The 22,410-nt window shown below is 31.9% G+C and overlaps 1 protein-coding gene across 1 annotated transcript in view; it reads left to right on the top strand.

Annotated features, from left to right (window-relative positions):
• Positions 1 to 7,097: 7,097 nt before the first annotated feature.
• LOC114329766 (uncharacterized) overlaps positions 7,098 to 22,410 on the top strand; it is a 50,185-nt gene continuing 34,872 nt past the window's right edge. The window contains exons 1-3 of the mRNA XM_050642141.1: positions 7,098 to 7,191; positions 11,683 to 11,853; positions 21,302 to 21,469. Of these exons, the coding sequence (XP_050498098.1) occupies positions 7,135 to 7,191; positions 11,683 to 11,853; positions 21,302 to 21,469 (396 nt within the window). The 5' untranslated portion in view covers positions 7,098 to 7,134. The remainder of the gene's footprint in view (positions 7,192 to 11,682; positions 11,854 to 21,301; positions 21,470 to 22,410) is intronic.

Raw genomic sequence — 22,410 nt, 5'->3', positions numbered from 1 at the left:
AAGACGATTAAAATGAACTGTTGTACTTAATCGCTTTCTTTTGAAAACCCCTTGTGAGTAATAATACTTTATACGTTATAAACACATTAGTAATTTCTAAAGATTTATAAATTTGACTTTAAAGTAAATAAACTGATTGTAGAACTATGCAAGAATACAAATAATAGCTGGTAATATCCATTTAAATACGATTAAAATGTAATATACCCGTAATACCTAATCGTAGACGTAGATGACTGTGGCCTCTGACGTCAGACCAATAGAAGAACGTTCAAGAGCCTCCTAAGATATTTGAATTTTATAGCATTTTCAAAGCGCCGTAATTAGCGTACGGGTTAAAAATATTTGTTTTTTTCGCATGCAAGCGTTTTAAGATCATGTTACCTTATGTTTTTTAATATTATTTTAATATTTAAAAATGTATGCAAGTTCCCTATTTCGTGAAATTGAACGCGAATAACGAGAACCGAGAACAGTCAGAATATCTTCAAAGCTCATCTTTCAGGAACATAACATCTGCTATTAGTCGAGAAGTTTAAATCCATTAAAAATATTTTTTGGAAGCACAAATTGTGACACGCTCGAGTTAATAGTTTTTTAATAATCCTAACGTCTGTGAAATTATTGCACAGTTAAATAATAATTATGATTATAACTATGTAAAAGTTTATAATATGTAGTTGATTTCCATAGTTAAAATTAAAAAAATATGGTATGGCTATTAAAGAAAATAATAAAAGGTTTTCTTTTATTGTTAAAGCTTCTTCTTTGATTGCTTAATTGTTCAGTAGAACTTTTTCCGACGAAAACGTGTGTCCTATACAGTGGCGGATGTAGACATATTTGCCTTGGGAGGGAAAATTTGACTTAGAGGGGAACTTCCAATGAAACACCAACCAAAAGGCATAAATAAGATAAACTCAAACCATTAATCTCAGGGCTATAGGATTTATTTTATAAGAAAAAAATACGATGATTGCATAATGCTGTGTATTTCGTGTTTCTTTTACAAAGGTCGAATGTTAACTAAATAAAAGCTAATATAATACTGTCTTTGTGTTATATTCACCCCTAAAAAACTTAAAATATAAACAAACTATTCGGACCACCCAAATTAGGGCCCTGGACCATATCCCGGGCTCGAGAGCCTTGGTGGTCGAGATGCCGTTGAATTAAAACACTCAAAGTGTCACTCCGGATACAAATCGATAATTTTAGAGCTCTTGTGTAATTACTACTGATTATTTCATTCATAGGAGATTCTGACCAATAGAAAGTACAGAAATCAAAATTAAACTAATTATTTTTTGGTGATTTTAACTTCCAATCGTATAGTAAGGTATTTGATCACTTGTTTAATTCTGTCCAATCAGATTTAAATTATATTGAGAATTATCTACTGTAGAAAATTACCGATATAATTTTTTAAGTAGATTGTTTCTATTTAATGGCAACCAGTTTCCTAGTTTTGACAACTGTAACATTTAAGAAAATATCCATAATATATGTATTAAAAAATAATCTTACAAATATCACACGACAGTAAGAATAAATAAGAAAATAATACTTCATTTTTACTCAAATTTGTTTTGTCATTGGGCATTGGGCAATAGCCACTCGAGCCCTGTGGGCTCTCGTGTCTGTTGCCAGACAACAAATTTTCAAAAAACTGTCGCATTATTTTCAATTTATTCTCACTCTCTTGTGATATTATACCCGATAATGTTTGATTATTTCATTCATAGGAGATTCTGACCAATAGAAAGCTACAGAAATCTGAATTAAATCGATAATTTTTGATAATCTCCCGTCGTTAAGTATATTACGTCACATGCCCTTCGTTGCTACGAAAAAATACATTCAGTGACATTAATGACAATTAATGTTTTAAAAATTATAAAAGTGATGACTTTCAATCGTCAAATATTTATAAAAACTGTGTGTTTAATGGTACTTACATAAATAAATTACAATAAAATTTTGGTTTTGAACAGTTTTATTCATGAAATAATCGCAACAAATTGCACTCGACCTCTGAAATTAATATAGAATTTTTGCTCTCGTGACACTTTGACATAATTTCACTCGCCTTCGGCTCGTGAAATTAAAACTGTCAAAGTGTCACTCGGGAAAAATTCAATAATTTCAGAGCTCTTGTGCAATTACTACTGATAATATCCCGTCGTCAAATATATTACGTCAGGTGCCCATCGTTGCTACGAAAAAATACATTCAGTGACATTAATGACAATTAATGTTTTAAAAATTATAAAAGTGATGACTTTCAACCGTCAAATATTTATAACAACTGTGTGTTTAATTGTACTAATTTGTACTTACATAAATAAATTACAATAAAATTTTGGTTTTGAACAGTTTTATTCATGAAATAATCGCAACAAATTGCACTCGACCTCTGGAATTAATATAGAATTTTTGCTCTCGTGACACTTTGACATAATTTCCCAGCAAATAGACCGACGTGTTAATTACGTGAATTTTGGGTACATTTGTCACCAATATACGTAAATTGCTTACGTGAATTTCACGTGAAAATTTGGTTGGAATGTCACATTGAAAATACGTCTTTAAATTACGTGAATAACTCGTCTTCAACAGACGTGTTATTTACCTTAAATATCAATAAAATCTTTCGGGAAATTCACGTTGCAAATACGTGTTGATTAACGTATCTTTTAGGGAATTTATAAATTAGTATTCACGTGAAAGATACGTCCTCGGTTCACGTAAATAATTCGACCCTAATTAACTTATGAATCACGTAATTATTATCCTCATAATATGATATAAATAAAACAAGCATATAAAGTATTAACAATGTATTTATTTAGTAGAATTTAGAGACTTTAAAACATTTGTCATGTATAATTATTATGCAAGATAATGAACCAAAAATGGTACCGACCTAAAGGCACATTAAAAAATTTGCCAACACAAAACACAACACAGGTCACTTTTTATTTCGAGGATGACACTTCAACCCTCGAGCAGTGAGGTAAACGTTAGTAGGAAAGACATTATTATAAATAAACCCGCCTAACATAAAACGAGGGAAATAAAGCTCTTCACGTTTCACTTTTTGTTGTGAGAAATGTGAGAAGCCACAGCCAGAGAAGTTGATATTAGAGGTAATGATCATCGATTATAAAAATCGATTATTTTTAAATTACAGTTAAACTATTCTACTTAATTTAAATTAGTATTACGAATTTTCTTTTTGTTTTTAAATTTCTTCTACTATTAACTAATTGGTCTTACTAAAAATTTATTTCAATACCAGAATACTATAAAAACATAATCCTATCGAAACGTATCTATTATTCGATGAATCGATTAATTTATTTTTCGAACTTTCGAACCAACTATGTTAGTCACGTGATGGTATTTAAAGGAGGAGAAAGGCTTGGTAGTACTTCATCACCGCGCGCGATTTGAAAATAAGACTCATCATTTTAGCTCCGGTGATATTTTTAAAGAAAAAAATAGCTTTAAATCAAGGTTGGATTGAAATAGTTATGCTAAATGATTTTAAAAGCGAAATCATAAACTTTTTGTTTAAATATTGGTATTATTTACATTACTTTTACGTGAAATACATCTAATTTATCGACGTCCATAAAATACAATGAGTAAAATTCAAGCGATACGTATTTAACCAACACCCTTGTAAAATTTTGTTTCCAAAATATTTCTCAAAATTTAACCAAAGGAAGTTATTTCTGTTTCGTGATTATTACGTGAAATAAACGTACCTTTGCGATGTAACCAAAATTCACAAATATTATAAAAACATGTACTATATTCGTCATTATGATTTTATATTATTCTAATGTCAAACATGTATAATAAAGCACTAATATATAAGGTGAATGATTTGGCACTGAAATACGTTTTTTTCCCGTCATAAATCACCGAGTTACGTATTCGTTGAAATTTGCCGTAAATTTAACGTAATTATCACGTAATTGGGCTCAAGTCTGTTTGCTGGGTTCACTCCCCTTCGGGTCGTGAAATTAAAACTGTCAAAGTGTCACGGGAAAAATTCGATAATTTTAGAGCTCTTGTGCAATTACTACTGATAATTTGTCTATTAAGTATAAATGTCACTAACATTAATCTATTATTCATTTTTTTACATCGTTCTCTTTCATTTTTTTTCTGATTTTTTTTTCTGTGGCAATTGTACCAACTCGTTTTTAGTTCAGAGAAATAAGAAAAAAAATAGCCTGTTGGTGACACAACCCCCTCCAGGCCAGTACCAAATTTTTTGAGTAGTATGGACATCTATATTAATAACCTATATGTTTCCTGCGGCCAATTTTGATGATATACATAGTTATAAACAAAAGAAGATCAAAAAACGGTAAATTTTCGCTTTTTTCATATATAACCATAAAGTTAAGCATTTTAGACAAATTTGAGAGTAAGAAACTCATAAATCGTCTAAAAAATTTCAATATGGAGTTCGCTGAATATGTCTATCCTTATTGCTTGCTTAGAAAATTGCAAAATAAATCATAAATTTTGAGTTTTTATAAATATTCATAACTTATGTAAAAATTAACTTAGAACGTTCTTATTACACGGAATGCTGAGACTTCTAGTGCTTAAATCATATCCTAAATTTCAAAGCAATTGGTCATATAGTTTAAAAGGTATTTAATTTGTTTATCCCAAATTAATTTCTTTGCAACGTTATAAGTCAGAAAATGATAAAGTCACACTAATACCTAATACTTTGGATAGTTTATGAAAGAAGAAGATCTATACTATTAATTTAATTAAAAAAAAATGACAAAAGATAATTCTAAATACTGCAAAATTATTTTGAAAAACATGTGAATTCAAAAAGGGGGCTAACTTCGTCCCTAATTGTCCAAGGACAATTGATTTTCTTTCTAAATGTGTATAAAAATTCAGTCTTTCAACAAATTAAATAACTTTTAAACTATTTGACCAATTGCTTTGAAATTTAAAATATAATTTAAGCACCAGAAGTCTCAGCAATTCGTTTAATAAGAAGGTTCTAAGTTAATTTTTACATAAGTTATGAATATTTATAAAAACTCAAAATTTATGATTTATTTTGCAATTTTCTAAGCAAGCAATAAGGATAGACATATTCAGCGAACTCCATATTGAAATTTTTTAGACGATTTATGAGTTTCTTACTCTCAAATTTGTCTAAAATGCTTAACTTTATGGTTATATATGAAAAAAGCGAAAATTTATCTTTTTTTGATCTTCATTTGTTTATAACTATGTATATCATCAAAATCTGCTGCAGGAAACATATAGGTTATTATTATAGATGTCCATACTATACTACTCAAAACATTTGGTTTCGGCCTGGAGGGGGATGGGTCACGAGAAAAATCTTACTTCTCCGGACTATTTCAAACGTTACTTTTTTCTAAACATACCCCAACCTAAATCATTTAAGCTTCTCATTTTGTTCATTGTTCATAGCCTTGTGGAAAGAAGTCGTTTAAGCTGTTCTGCCAAGATGCGGTCATGATTTAGGTACTGAATTGTACTGACTGAGAGTCTTTCTGAGATAAATCTAACCAGGAAATATGTTGTTTTTGAATCCGGAATATTTTACTACAGGTAATAGTATATTACTTTATGAGGCGGAGAAGCATGACTTTTGTTGACGCGCCCGATATTACGCGCCGAACGAAGTGAGGCGCGTAATAGAGGGCAAGTCAAGAAAAGTTGCTTCTTTGCCGAATAAAGTATACTATTTTTTCTTCAAACGTAGCAATTTTCAACCATAAATCAAGCACGGTTGCCGAAGGATATAGGTATAGAGGATTCAATAAGAAATAAGAACGATAATGCTCAAAAAATTTTAAACCCTCATGATTCGCCAACATCGGGAATGATTGCGGAAAGTTGTTCTCGACCATCAATATCATAAAAAATTACCAATGCGTATCAAGAGTCGGGAACATTTTTGCACGGTTTCAATTTTGAAAATGCCTCATTAACTAATTGTACTTTTAATATTACTATAAATAAAAATGATGTTTGATTGTTGTTAATGACATTTGTATTGTTGCTTTGTGACATGTTTCATATTGTTGCCATGACAACATTTTTCCCTCCGCCGTAAAGAAATGGAAAAAAAAACTGCTGCCGGCGGAGACATCAAACTTTGACAGGATCAAGTTAGATAAGTAATGTCATCATTATTTGACGTTTGAAGAAAAAACATTTTTTCTTCAAACGTCAAATAATGATGACATTACTTATCTAACTTGATCCTGTCAAAGTTTGATGTCTCCGCCGGCAGCAGTTTTTTTCCCATTTCTTTACGGCGGAGGGAAAAATGTTGTCATGGCAACAATATGAAACATGTCACAAAGCAACAATACAAATGTCATGAACAACAATTAAACATCATTTTTATTTATAGTAATATTAAAAGTACAATTAGTTTTATAATACACAACATAATATTTTTAATTAAAATAATATTAAAAGTACAATTAATTTTAAAATACAATTCATAATGACTCAATTTCGTTTAGGTTTTCCATTTTCGCACTAAATTTGCGCTTGCGGTTGCAACAACCATAAGCTGTCTTTAATAATTGCAAACAACTGTCAAACAACTGTAACCAGGGAGACGCAAATCCCACCGACGAATTAATTATTTTAATTTCTAACATCTAGACGACTTTGATAGTTGTCACAGTTAATTTCGAGTAAAAATAGCGTATGAATTGTACTATTTATGGTTGAAAATTGCTACGTTTGAAGAAAAATAGTATACTTTATTCGGCAAAGAAGCGACTTTTCTTGACTTGCCCTCTATTACGCGCCTCACTTCGTTCGGCGCGTAATATCGGGCGCGTCAAGAAAAGTCATGCTTCTCCGCCTCATAAAGTAATATACTATTATTACTTGTAGCTTATTCTCCAATTTTTTTATATCGCTAGTAGTTTTGAGATCATTGTCATCATCATTATTCTATAATTATTAAATAATTGGCTCAAATTTTACAGACTTTTCAATAATTATACTACGATTAACTTTTGTATTACTAAAAAAGTTTTAATGGGCTTATATTTCCCAAAATTTAAACAATTTCTGGTAACTTGCAAGATGAAGTTTAGTATTAATCTGGTTGCAGGCCTGATTGGCATTTGGTTTCATACAACCGTAAGTTATATTAGTAGATACAGTTTAGTTTTATATTAAAAGATACATAGTTTAGTTATAGATTAGTATTCCTTTTATTGCTTCATAGATGTAACCCGATAATCTGATTCTGTTTTTTTGCTACTTTTTCTTTTTCTTTCTATTTCCCTTTTGCTTTTATTTTATTCTAATTAAGTTACACAGGCTGGGGCAAAGAAAAGAGTCCACCTCGATATTTGGCAGTAGTTATTAGATATTAAGGAAATGCCGAAATAGGTCGACTTTTATTTTTAAATTACAATTTTTTGATATATATTTCATACTAGTGACGTTATCCATCTGGGAGTGATGACGTAATCGATCTTTTTTTTAATTGGAATAGGGGTAGTGTGGTAGCTCATTTGAAAGGATGTTCAATTCTCTATTCAGTAATATAAACATTAATATCATTATTTATACAGAGTGACCAAAAATTATTTTTAAATTAAAGTAATTGACGCAAAAAGAAGAATGTATGTAATTTATTTAACTCAAAAGATCTTGTAATGTTATATGAGGTAGCTTAAAAGATAATTACGTCTTTATTAATTTCGTATTGATAATGATACTAAGTTTTTAAGGAGGAACTGATTAATATTGTTTTTGTGCTAGGAGAGTATAACAAATATTTCTACTAGCAATAAAAATCTGGCATCAGCAATTCCTTGATAGGCAAACGATTCAACGAATGTGTCTTCAAACTTCATGGGCTAGCGGGAGGCACCCCCAAAAGTATCAGGTACTGACCACGGAATGGTGAATGGCCAATTTTAGACATACTGTATGTTTTTTTTGACGGTGCTGAAAACGAAAATGAGATTTATTTTGAATTTCATGTGGGGGAACATTGACAAAATCGCAATTTTACCCTAAAAATAAATAAAAATAAAATCATGTTTTTTTTGCGTTTACCTCGCTACAACTCTGTTCAATTTTAATATTTTTTTCTGAAATTGTTACAGTATATAGCTCTAACATTTCTGAAGACAACAGTACCTGTTTCAAGCTTTAATTCTTATTCTGATAAAGGATAAAGGTTATGAATTTTTCAAAGGAAAAGGTGCGGATTTGTGCAATGCAAAGTTTAATCGCAAAAGTTGAATGACGAAATTTAAACTTTAGCCTTTTAATCACATTTACGTTACAACAGAGAGTACAAAGAAGTAATCCCCAATATAACGGGTATTTTTCGAGATACTGACCATGGGTGGTGAATGGCTAATTTTGGTCTTAGATTATGTCTTTGGCGATGTTGAAAACGAAAATAAAATTTATTTGAACTTTTAGGTGGGGGAATATTGTCAAAATCGCAATTTTACCCTAAAAATAAGAAAAAGTGAAATCACGTTTTTTTGCGTTTAACTCAGTTCAACTCTGGTCCATTTTAATATTTTTTTCTAAGGTTTGTACACTGTATGTTGCTCACCTTTTTGAAGACAATGGTATCTACTTTGAGCTAATAGTCTTATTCTGGTAAAAGTTATGAATTTTTTAAAGTACAAGGTGCAGATTCGTAAATTTCAAAGTTTAATCGCAAAATTTGTATGGAAAAATTTGAAATTTATCTTAATAATCACGTTTATGTTAAAACATAGAGTACAAAAAAGTTTTCTGGAATGTTTTAGTTACAAATGCTTTATAGAAAAAAAAATTGAGCAACTTTTAATATAGACGTTATACCATCCCCAAAATAATGCTTATATTTCGAAATACTGACCATGGGCGGTGAATGGCTAATTTTGGTCTTATTTTATGTTTTCGATGGTGCTGACAATGAAAAAGATGTTTATTTTGAATTTTATGTGAGGGAACATTGTCAAAATAACAATTTTAACCAAAAAAAAGTAATAAAGTCACGAATGTTTACGTTTAACTCGCTACAACTCTGTTCCATTTTAATATGTTTTTCTGAAATTTTAACAGCATATATCTCTCACATTTGTGAAGACTATAAGGGCAACTGCAGTCTTCCAGTCTTTTTTTCATAAAAGTTATAAATTAAATTTAAAAAAATCAAAGGTGCCGATTCGTGAATTGCAAAGTTAAATCGCAAAAATTAAGTGACAAAATTTAAAATTTATCCATTTGATTACGTTTAGGTATGTTAAACCATAGAGTTCAAAGAAGTTTTATGGGGAGTTTTAGATCTAGATTTGTTATAGACAAAGTATGATTTAACTTTTAATAATTAAAAAACGTGGTTTACTTTTTTTTATTTTTTGGGAAAAATTGCAATTTTGACAATGTTCTCCCACCTAAAATTCAAAATAAACTTGATATTCGTTTTCAGCACAATCAAAAACATAAAGTAAGACCAAAATTAGCCATTCACCACCAATGATCAGTATCTTGAAAAAATAGCCGCTATTTTGGGGATTTACAATGTCGTTGAGTATAATTAAAAGTTGTTTTTATCAAATATTTTGATCCAAAACTTTCCAGAAAAATTTTTTGTACTCATGTTTTAAATATAATTCAATTTAAAATCTATATTTTAAATTTTGTCAGTCAAATTTTGCGATTAAACTTTGTAATTCACGAATCTGCACCTTGTATTTTAAAAGATTCATAACTTTTACTAGAATAAGACTAAAAGTTTAAAGCAGAAATCATTGTCTTCAAAAAAGTGAGCGATAGATAGTGTACAAACTTTAGAAAAAAATATTAAAACGGACCAGAGTTGTAGCGAGCTAAACGCAAAAAACGTTATTTCCTTTTTTTTATTTATAGGGTACAATTGCAATTTTGACAATATTCCACCACCTAAAATTTAATATAAATTTCATTTTCGTTTTCACCACGGTCAAAAACATAATCTAAGACCAAAATTAGCCATTCACCACCAATGGTCAGTATCTCGAAAAATAAGCGTTATATTGGGGATTTATAATGTCGACATTAAAAGTTGCACTATTTTTTTTTCTATAACACATTTTGACCTAAAGCTTTCTAGAAGACTTCTTTGTACTGTCTATTTTAACATAAAGGTGATTAAGAAGCTAAATTTTAAATTTCGTCACACAAGTTTTGCGATTAAACTTTGCAATGCACAAATACACACTTTTTTCTTTGAAAAATTCATAACCTTTATCAGAATAAGAATTAAAGCTTGAAATAAGTACTGTTGTCTTCAGAAATGTTAGAGCTATATACTGTAAAAATTTCAGAAAAAAATATTAAAAGGGAACAGAGTTGTATCGAGGTAAACGCAGAAAAACGTGATTTCATTTTTTTTATTTTTAGGTTAAAATTACGATTTTGACAATGTTTCCCCATATAAAATTCAAAGTAAACTTCATTTTCGTTTTCAGCACCGTCGAAAATATAAAGTATGAATAAAATTAGCCATTCACCCCTCCGTGGTCAGTATCTCGAAAACTAAGCACTTTTTTGAGGGTGTGCCGCTCGTGTATCACACCTCAGGTGAATAACTACAAATCTGCCATCTCTTCAGGAAACCGACTCGATTCGAGCTATATTTTCATTCCTAGCCATCAGAGTAGATGACAGTTTTGTAGCTATTCACCTGAGGTATGAAGTTTGAAGACACATTCGTTGAACCTTTTGCTTATGAATTCATACCTGCCCGGATATCTGAGGAGCTAGGGCACAGCGAAACATGTACTATTCTACTGGTACCTATTCATATACAGAGGGTTTAACGAACTGTGCTCTTACCTTGTTGAACCGTTTGCTATATTATATGTTAATACAGTCGAACCCGCTTATTAGAATAGCCTTCGTGTCAAGCAAAAATATTCTTATAAGCGGGATATTCTAATAACCGAACATTGGTGGCTAGCTGAAATAAGTGTACCGAGTATACGTTATAATAGTACATACTATGTCAATAATATGTATATGCATATGGTTTTAGGTCTTTTTATGTAATTAAAAATTTATAATCTATTTACAAAAATAATTACTAAACGATTAGACAATAAATTGGAATTGGGTTTTAGAAAAGACTTCCGAACAAACGATCAACTATTGGTAATAAATAATCTTATAGAAAAATGCTGTTTCTAAAAAAAGGCCAAGTGTGTGGCAATGTACCTATAGAAATTTGTAGACAAATGAAATTATTTTATGACCTTGTCGGCATACGATTGAATTTTCTGTGGGAAAGGAGCGTTTACTTATAACACAGTAATAAAGTGTTTATTAGGTACCTGACAAACCCTAATAATATACAAAACAGCAAGCTTTCGAAGCTCTTAATGACAAACCATTATATCAGGCAGATTTAAAATCTTTAGGAAATTGTACGTAAAAATTTATTGGTTGACCTGAAAAAATTATTTTAAAAAGCGGTATTAGGTTACTAAACCATATTCCAATAAACGGATAAATTTATTAAAGGGCAAATGGAAACGTTTCGGGACCTCGAATTTATATTCCATAAACCGGGATATTCCTATAACCGCTACTCTAATAAGCGGGTTCGACTGTATACATATATCATCTACTTAGTTTTCAGCAAAAATTTTGTACGAGATTCAAACAATGGACACTTGCAAGGAACCCGAGTACGCTCAAATTGACAATATTGTGAAGAAGTTTCATTTATCAAGATACAATCGAACAGTCAAAATGTTGGAGTCTCAAATTAGCTCAAAAGTACCACTGGACGAAAATATAGAGGTAGGTGTTGTAAGTTATTCTGTGCAACGTATGTACAGCGTATTAGACCTGGATCCCGCGTAAGAAAGATAAGTTGATTAATAGCAAGCTGAAAATTTGTTAATAGCTTAACGTTGTCTAGTCGGACAAACTTTGATGCACGGGAACACTGGAACAGGGGAAGTTTTAATTGTGGAACATGATAAACGTGTCGTCCTGACAAGTTTATGATTGTGAAAAATAGCAAGTTGTTTTTAAGTTTATTCGATAGCCAACGTTATGAAATATATGGGAAAATGTTTGTCCGACAAAAATGTTGGGCATTTTAACGAGTCCGACACGTAGAACATGTCACATCACAGGAATTATGTTGGTGATGAATAGCAGTCTGATTTTTGCATGAGAGTTTAATGAAAGGTAAAAAAGCAATTGGAAGTTCTGTCCGACAAAATTAATGGGAAGTTTTCGTAGTCGGACATTCTAAACAGGTAAGATATAGACAAACGTGCTGGTGATAAATAGCTTTCCGACAAAGACGAAATTTAATTAAGTAAATTATTCCTTACCAAGAATGACTGTTGTCGGAAAAAAATAAGGGGTAGGTTTTGTAGTCGGACAATTTAAAAAAATAATTTTTGAAATTTCAATAAGGGGTGATTATTCTATGTCAAAAGTACCTGCAATCAATTACAATCGATATCTTTCGATTTATGTCAACATCATTTAAATACCTCACTGTAATACATTTATTGTAGATCAGGCAAATTATATTATGGATTGAGTGGTCTAGCTATCTTTGTCTGCCACATGCGCGGGACCGCTTGGTTAAAAGAGATAGATAGACCACCTATCGACTTTTTGCACTGTATTCCCTGTCTACCCTTATGTCTATGAATACATTTCCATTTAAGAAAAGCTGTCACTTTTGACAATAATTCATAATAAATTGCAATCGTAACTTCAAATTTAAACTAATCGATTTATTTTGGCAGCAAATTATTTCTTGCCATGTGACATATTAATTACATTATTATTTCATTTGTAGAAAGTTGAGAAAAATTACGTTATACAATTTTAGTAATAATTTATTTAGGTACCCTTTTTCAATCAAGCAAAGCCTTATAGCACGAAGAATGATATTCAATAGAACTTTCACAATTATCTGGAAATTGAACCTCATTCAATTGATGACTAAGTATTTTACTAACTTTGTAAAATGTTCGAAAATTACTCAAAAATGTTCCGTTGAATGGTTTCACTTTTGACTTGGCGACTTAAAATTTAAACTGTTGACACTCAAAAATAGACACAAAAACACTCCATAGTTAATATAAATTTTAATTTCCAACACAAGTGGCAAACAGAAACTCAGAGACCATGTACTTTCAAATACTACTTTGTATAGCACAAAGTGTCACACTGACAAATGCAACCTTCTAATACATACTTCTAAGCATAATGTGTCATATTTACGTCTATTCTTATAAGCACCGAAGTTTTAGACTCTTCACATTTTTCAATGTCGTTTACAGGGTTAAGATTTGAGTATGGAAAAAAAATGTATACAACGTTTTTTGTAGGAAATTTTCCGTACTTTCTGATGCGCCTAATTAGAAAACCCTAAGAGATTGCTTTCACATGTTCTTTGACATTTTTTATTGTCATTTTGAGAATATCTAGAACAAACTCCACCCAAAAAAATAATTGTTTTGCAATATATACATGCATTGATACTTACCTCACTGTTTTTGGAGTGTGCATGATATATATGCACATGCAAATATGTGAATATAAATAATAATATACAACTAAAATAGCTTTATCAATATGTGACTAAGTCATTCTGAAAAAATGTTTTTTATTCATTTTCTTCGATTTGCCCAAACTTTTTGTCCGACATATAACTTTTTGCGTTACAAAATATAATTTGTACATAAACAAATCAAAATTAGCTTGCTATTTATCACCAACATTTTTGTCTATATCTTACGTGTTTAGAATGTCCAACTAGGAAAATTTCCCATTCATTTTGTCCGACAGAACTTCCAATTGCTTTTTTAACCTTTCATTAAACTCTCATGCAAAAACAGACTGCTATTCATCACCAACATAGTTCCTGTGATGTGACATCTTCTACGTGTCGGACTCGTTAAAATGCCCAACCTTTTTGTCGGACAAACATTTTTTCATATATTATATAATGTTGGCTATTGAATAAACTTAAAAACAACTTGCTATTTTTCACCATCATAAACTTGTCAGGACGACACGTTTATCATGCTCCACCGTTAAAACTTCCCCTGTTTCAGTGTTCCCGTGCATCAATGTTTGTCCGACTAGACACCGTTAAGCTATTAACAAATTTTCAGCTTGCTATTAATCAACTTTTTTTTCTTACGCGGGATCCAGGTCTATATTTCAAACATGCAATGCAGTGTACAATGATAGTCCCATGCGAACTAAATGAGAATTTTTTGACAACGTTGCCGTTCTTCATGGCAGCGGCTGTGAAAGGTAGTAATAGGCAGGTACTTGTAAAGGATTATCACTGTTAACTGTTGTGGAACACTAATAGTCTTCGCAACATAGGGGGTCCCGTGGACACTTTTAGTTCGCCGCGATCTGATAGTGGTATTATAGGTTTTTTGGGTCACTGAATCCAATGGAAGTTGAAGCCCAAATGTGGTGCGTTTAATTGTTATTAACAAATTATGGTAAAATTAGGTGTTTTTCAGGAATTATTAGAAGCCCTATAAATAAATTGATAGTGTTAAGGTCTTCTCTGGTGTATTTTGGTGGCTGAATCGAATACGACTGGTCGCGATTACTCAAAATATGTTCTTATTTTGTTAATAAGAAAATAATTGTTTATTCACCGAAAAGCTCGAAATGCGTTAACTACAGCAAGTTTGTAGTCTTTTTCATATTATTTTTATACGCTAAATCGATTGCCGCTGGTCGTGATAGCTTAAACCACGTTCCGACTTTGTTATCAATAAATTATTGCAAAAATAACAGTTTATAATACGTTTACTCACGGTTTTTGCTCTAAATAAAAAAAAACCATTTTGAATGACATGAAATTTAGCAAGCACGTAGCTAACATGTCAAACAAAACAAGTAATATTGTGCCGATTTGTGCTTTTACCCTGGGTGTGAGTTTCACCCCGTTTCGGAGGTGATAGAAGAAACCTTTAAAATAAGTCCGGAATTGGATAAACTTATTAATTCTAAGCAACGTTTGTTCTATTCAGTTTTTTCACTAAGTCAATACTTTTCGAGTTATTTGCGAGTGAAATATGTTCATTTTTCAACAAAACAACCAAATAACTCGAAAAGTATTGACTTATTGAAAAAAACTGTATAGAAAATAAAACAAAAGTTGCTTAGAATTAATCAGTTTATCCACTTCCGGACTTATTTTAAAGGTTTCTTTTTTCACCCTTGAAAATGGGTGAAACTCACCCCCAGGGTAATAGCAAACATCGCCACAATACCACGTGTTTTGTTTGACATGTTAGCTACGTGTATGCCCAGGGCCCCCGCAAGGCTGATTGGCACCCGCGTGCGGGACATATTTTAGCGCCCTTTAAATCTACTATCAAAAACTAATAAATATTTTTGAAAGATTTAAACCCAAAATGAACGATTACATTATTACTGAGGCCAAAATTCCCTGAAAACTTCTATAATGTTTATTTTAATAAGTTACAGGGGTGAAGATAAAAGAGAAAATGTAGTGTGATTTTTAATAATTGCAAATATTTAATTCAAAAAAAAACTTTTTATTTATTTTAAGGTACTGTTGGCCCTTGGCAATAACGTTATCTTTCATTCTGCGTTTAAATTTTTAAAAAATACTTATTAGTTTTCTCAGGATTCGAAAAAAATGAATACATTTAAAACACATTGAAATTTTTGACAGGCGGCATTTTGCGCCTTTCCCCTTAAAATTTTTGCAAAATTAATGAAGCACCCTGCATATTTAATTTAAAATGTACATTTAAGTAAATAAACAATAATATTTTGTCTTTTCAAAGTTTTCAAACAAATTTTATACAGGGTGTCTACATAACTAGGAACCATATGGGAAACTGTTTTGTTATTGATTTTACGAGAAAAAGTTATTTTTCATAAAAAGTTCTGCGTTGTCTAGAACTCAGAATGCAACCATCAAATATCAAATTTTATGAATGAGGTATGTCAAAAAATATCAAGAGCAAAATGCGTTTAGTTTTCACAATATTGAAAAGTTATTATTAAAAATTGTTAAGCATTAAAAACTATGTTTCTATATGCAATTACATACATCCTTCTAATTGCAATATGTTGTGATCTAGAAAGGCACTTTACTTTTGATCGAAACTCATATTTTTTTACATAATATATCTCATATAAAATTGAAAAAAATTTAGGATTTGATGGTTGCATCTTAGATTTTAGACCATGCAAAGCTTTTTAGAAAGAACTTTTTATCGTACATTAATTGTACTTTTCAACAACGCCCTTTTCCTTTATTAGAAATAATGTGATAAGTCTTTTATTATTAAAAATTAGCCCTTTTCAATTATTACAAATAATGTGATAACTCTTTTATTATTATTAATTAATTAATCAATAACAATAAAAGAGTTATCGCATTATTCGTAGTAAATGAAAAGGGCGTTGGGTATCTGTAATTTGAGAAAAAAAATTTCAATTAAAAGGATGTAATTTGCATATTAAAACGTAGTTTTTAATTAATTCCAAACAACTTTTCATAATAATAATTTTCGATATTCGAAAATATTCGATTATATGTGAAATATAAGGTACTCTTGATCGAAATTCATATTTTTGATACTCATAATGACACAATTTTATATTTGGTTGCATTTTAGTTTTTAGACTATGCCAAGCATTTTATGAAGAATAATTTTTTTCCGTAAAATTAATAATAAAAAAGTTTCCCATATGATTCCAAGTTACGCAGACACAATGTCTTAATTATTTTCTTTTTTTTTCAAAATAAATTGTAAATTGTGGAATTTATTAGAGGAAACCCGATTATAACTATATAAAATGAATTATTATTATTCTATGCAATGATTTTTCACAATTAATTTAATTTCCACATCACTTAAAATATCAACAAATAAAAAAGATTGTCCAATATTTTTTACACGAAAGCAAAAGTTTAAAATCAGGGCAAAACAAACCCAGAGGATATTGCAATAATAGTCGTAGGTAATTATTAATACCAATATAAAATAAAATTTTAAACCTTTTACTGCAGGAAACCACCCGTTCACCAGTAACAGTAAATACTGTTTGTGCCTAATAAACACATAGGCGAGAAGGGAAAAGATACTCAAGTCAAATACATAATCATAATTCATAGAGTATTTGTTTACTTAAGGGTAATTATCATAAATTCGAGTAAAAGATTCACTTTATAGGAGTATAACTGCTTGATCCAGCAAGTTATGTTCTTGTTGGAGTAAAACTGTTAAGTTGCGTTTTATGGGTGTTAATTTATATTTCTACTCGTCAAGGAGTGTGGTTTGATGTTTATCTTACTATTTTGAGTGTCACTTTAGTTTACAACATAAAATCGATTGGACGGTATGCCAAGCGTAATTCAATCTACTTCAAAGAAAAAAATTAGGAAGGAACAACAAAATGTAATATATTTTTGACGGAGTAAGTTCAACATTGCAGGAAGGGAATAATTATTTTTTCAGTAATAACACAATATTTGATTTTTGAGATTTCTCTAGCTGTTCATGAAATAATTAAAATTGTATATTAAAAATGATTATCTTATTTAAAATAAATATTTCTTATTTACCAAACCTTCGGTTTGGCGCCCCTTTGATGTTACGCCCGCGTGCGCCGCACGCGTTGCACGCCCGGTTACGGGGGCCATGTGTATGCCAAAGTCAATGTCAATCCAAGTGGTTTTTTTAACTTAGAGCAAAAACCATGAGTGAACGTACTGTAAACCGTTATTTTTGCAATAATTTATTAATAACAAAATCGGAATGTGGTTTAAGCTATCACGACTAGCGGCAATCGATTTAGCGTATAAAAATACTATGAAAAAGATCACAAACTTGCTATAGATAGCGCATTTCGAACTTTTCGGCGAATAAACTATTATTTTGTTATTAACAAAATAAGAACATATTTTGAGTAATCGCGACTAGTCGCATTCGATTCAGCGACCAAAAATACACCAGAGAAGGCCTTAACACTATAAATTTATTTACAGGGCTTCTAATAATTCCTGAAAAACACCGAATTTTACCATAATTTGTTAATAACAATTAAACGCACCACATTTGGGCTTCCAGACCACTTCAATTGGATTCAGCGACCCAAAAATCTGTAATACCACCATCAAATCGCGACGAACTAAAAGTGTCCACGGGACCCCCTATGTTGCGACTAGACTATAAAGGGGGATTTATTTATGATAATTCACCGAATGACAAACCCGCTTGCAATATACAACCATACTGATTCCAACGTTTGAAGTTGAGTGCAGGGTAGTATGAATACACTTCTATGACATTTTGGTTAAGGCTTGCTCAGAGATGTGGCAATGATTTTTCATGGTTGAGTAAAAAAGGTGAGAGTATACATAAGATGGGCTTAAGTGAGAAGATCGCAATAGAGTTGTTGGTTAGATTGATTCTCGGTAGCTCGAATTAGAGCCTCTAAGATTTGTTTTGTGATGAAAGGACTTTTATAATGCAACATAGTCTTCTTCTTCTTTTTGTGTAGATATGACTGTGTCTGTTTTTCAATGTTCCAGTTCCAGTCTTCCTATTGGGGAACCGTCCCTCTCTGTCCTTACTACTTTATTTGTTGTAATTCAGCTTATGTGGTCGTTCAATTCTACTCTTCTGTTTTTTACCAAGTTATTAATGTTGTTCACCTTGCATCTCCGTCGTATATCTGCAGTTCTAGCTCTATCCCATAATGTCTTACCATCGATTTTTCAAAGGAATTTCATCTTCGCTGTTTCAAGCATCCTTTTTGTCTTTTCTACATCATGTCGTGTTTCTGCTGCGTATATCAGTATTGGTCTGATGACTGTTTTGTAAATTCTGCCTTTCACTTCTTTTCCGATATTTTTATTTCTACATATTGTTTCCTTCAGGCAAACTGCGGCTCGGTTTGCTTTATTCACTTGATCTTCCACTTCTGTTTCGAGGTTTCCGTAGCTAGATAGTGTGATACCGAGATATTTAAAATCCATGACTTGTTCTATTATCTGACTCTCCAGCTAGATTTGCTGTCATAACTATGCATTCTATCTTTTTCTATCTCACTTTTCTCTTCTGAGATAGAAAAAGTCCAGGAATATATCTACCTAGGACAAAGAAAACCAAAGTGCGGAAATTAATAGGAGAGCAAGACTAGCATGGGCAGGATTTGGAAAACTTGGTTGGATACTTAAGAACCGCAAAATACCTCAATATTTGAGGACCAAAGTGTTTAACCAGTGCATCCTTCCTATCATGACATATGGGTGTCAAACCTGGACCCTAACCAAGGCAAATATGAATAAACTAGCCACAACAGAAAGAGCTATGGAAAGAGCAATGTTAGGTATACGACTGTCAGATAAAAAGAGGAGCGACTGGGTAAGATCAAAAACAAAAGTCGAGGACATAACAACAAAAGTTGCCAAACTTAAATGGAGCTTTGCAGGCCACACTGTTAGACAAAAAGACCAACGTTGGAATGCCACGATACAACATTGGAGACCTTACCAAAGTAAATGACCGAGAGGAAGACCACAGATGAGATGGGTTGATGATATTAAAAGAGTAGCCGGAACGAATTGGAAATATGTTGCTCAGGATAGAGACCGATGGAAGGAGTTGGGAGAGGCCTATGTCCAAACGTGGACGATAGAAGGCTAAGAAGAACTATGCATTTGGTCTTTTTTGGGGAAAATAGCATGTTAAATTGTTTTTCTCCTATTTGGTATCCTTTTTAGTTCTTATTTTTATTATTTCATCCATGATTAGGTTGAATAATAGAGGACTCAGGGAGTCTCCGTCTCTTATCTCGTTGCTAGCTTCAATTGGGTCAGTTAGTTCTTCATCTACGTTTACTTTTATTGTGTTGTTTTGGTAGATATTTTCGATCGTTTTAATTATTCCTAGGCACCTCTCTTGCGTACAATAAATGGATCTTCTTCTTGTAGTGCCTATCCGTTTCGGATGTTGGCGACCATCATGGCAATCTGTACTTTGCACACTGCTGCTCTGAAAAGATTTGTAGTGGTTGTGTTGAACCACGTACGTAGATTTTTCAGCCACGAAATCCTTCGCCTTCCTGGTCCTCGCTTTCCCTCTACTTTTCCCTGTAAGACCGGTTGCAGCAGTCCATATCTTTCACTGTTCCTCATGATGTGACCGAGGTATTCGATTTTGGCTGTTTTTATTTTGATTAACAGCTCTTTTTCTTTTTGCATTCTCAGCAAAACACCCTCATTAGTAATGTGGTCGGTATAAGATATCTTCAGGATTCGACGATAAAGCCATATCTCAAAAGCCTCAATTTTCAATTATTTCAATAAATGGATAACGTACTTTAATTTGACCCGGTCAAATGCCATTTTAATTTCCACGAAACATAAATTGCCAGTTTGTTGTATTCTAATGATTTCTCTTAGGTAAACCTGCCTCAGTATAAATATAGCGTCGAGTGGGTTCATGATCTTCCCGACTTAAAACCTTGTTGTTTTTCTGCTGATGTTATAATTTTGTTCAGTTTGCTTGTTATCACTTTGATCGTTAAGTTTAGTGTTGTGTTTAATAAATTAATTCATTGTCATTTGATTTGATCCGATGTGTTTCCCTTTTTGAAGAAACATATTAGGATGCTTGATTTCCATTCTTGTGATATTCTGTTTTGTTCTATCATTTTTTGTATTAGTTGTAATAGTTGTTTGGTTAGATCTTATCCTTCGTAATTTAGGAGTTCATTCGATATTCTGTCCTTTCCTGGTGATTTTCGATTTTTTAATTTCCTTAATGCTTCCTTTACCTCCACTTCTTCAATTTTTAATTATTCGTTTTTTATCACTAAAGGTGTGAGTGGTTCATACATAGAGATAGAAAATAGTCTGCCCAAGTTTACTTCTGAGTGTTGTTCGTTTTTAATAGTACGCTCATCTCTTTTCTTTGTCCTCTGATCATTCTCCATATTTCCTTTTGTGTTCCGTAGAAGTCGTGTAGAGCAGAGTAGAGGACTGAATTAGATGCGATGGGGAATAGTTGTGTAGTAGAGAAAATATACTGAGGTACTACCACACAAGTTCTCCAGCATGCTTTTCTCAGCGGGTGGAAGTTAAAAGTAGGTAGACCCACAATATCTACATGGACCGGATTGAACATTCTCCATCCCTGCTTAAGAAATGGTCTTCTTATAAAAGAGAATCTTAACAACAATTTAATTATTATTTTAGGGAACAATTTTGTCGGCTAAATGGATGAATGGAAAATGGCTGAGTATTCCTTTCATTCCATACGTACCAGACATATGTAGTGTCATACAGCAACATTATCCTGAACAAGTAAAGTACATGTTCACTGGCTTTGGGATTGAGCATCCTGACAGATGTCCATTTCCTGCTGTAAGTATATACACATAACTAGTTTCAAAAGTTATGTATTATGTATGTAAAATTATCACCAATCGTATTCACGAATTTTACACTTTTAAAAATTCGTATCCTTTTTCGTTTTTGGATGAACCTCATATCATAAAAATTAACGGAATTATTCTAAAAAAGCAATAACATTTTTTTGGAAAAACTTTTGGAGCATTTCTGATGTTATCTTCTGGAGCTCATTTGATAGGCATTTCTAAGTACTTTGACAAGTGTTTAGTAATTCTTCTTCTTTTTTTTTATAGACATTACTCTGTCTGTTTTTTCAATGTGCTTCTAGTAAGTTGTCGTTCCATCGTTTTTGTGGTCTTCCCACTGATCGTCTTCCTATTGGGGAACCGTCTCTCGCTGTCCTGATTACCCTATTTGTTGTCATTCGGCTTATGTGGTCATTCCATTCTATTCACACCTTGCATCTCCGTCGTGTATCTGTACTTCTAGCTCTGTCCCATAGAGTCTTACCATCGATTTTTTGAAGGGTTTTCATCTCCACTGTTTCGAGCAATCTTTTTGTCCTCTCTGTGCCGGGTCGTGTTTCTGCCGCGTATGTCATTATTGGTCTGATGACTGTTTTGTAAATTCTGCCTTTAGTTTCTTTTCCGATATTTTTATTTCTCCATATTGTGTCATTCAGGCAACCTGCGGCTCTGTTTGCTATATTCACTTGATCTTCCACTTCTGTTTCGAGCCTTCCGTAGCTATATAGTGTGATGCCTAGGTATTTAAACTCCATCACTTGTTCTATTATCTGACCTTCCAGCTCCAATTTACATCTTATTGGATTTGCTATTATAACCATGCATTTTGTCTTTTTTGAGGAAATTAACATGTTAAATTTTCTGGCGATTATGTTGAATTGGTGCAACATACGTTGTAAATCATCTTCACTGTGAGAGATTAGTATT

The sequence above is a fragment of the Diabrotica virgifera genome, chromosome 1 (genome assembly GCF_917563875.1).
Source record: "Diabrotica virgifera virgifera chromosome 1, PGI_DIABVI_V3a".
Classification (NCBI taxonomy): domain Eukaryota; kingdom Metazoa; phylum Arthropoda; class Insecta; order Coleoptera; family Chrysomelidae; genus Diabrotica; species Diabrotica virgifera.
The sequence above is the reverse complement of the archived record's forward strand: the minus strand, read 5'-3'. Positions and strand labels throughout refer to the sequence as shown.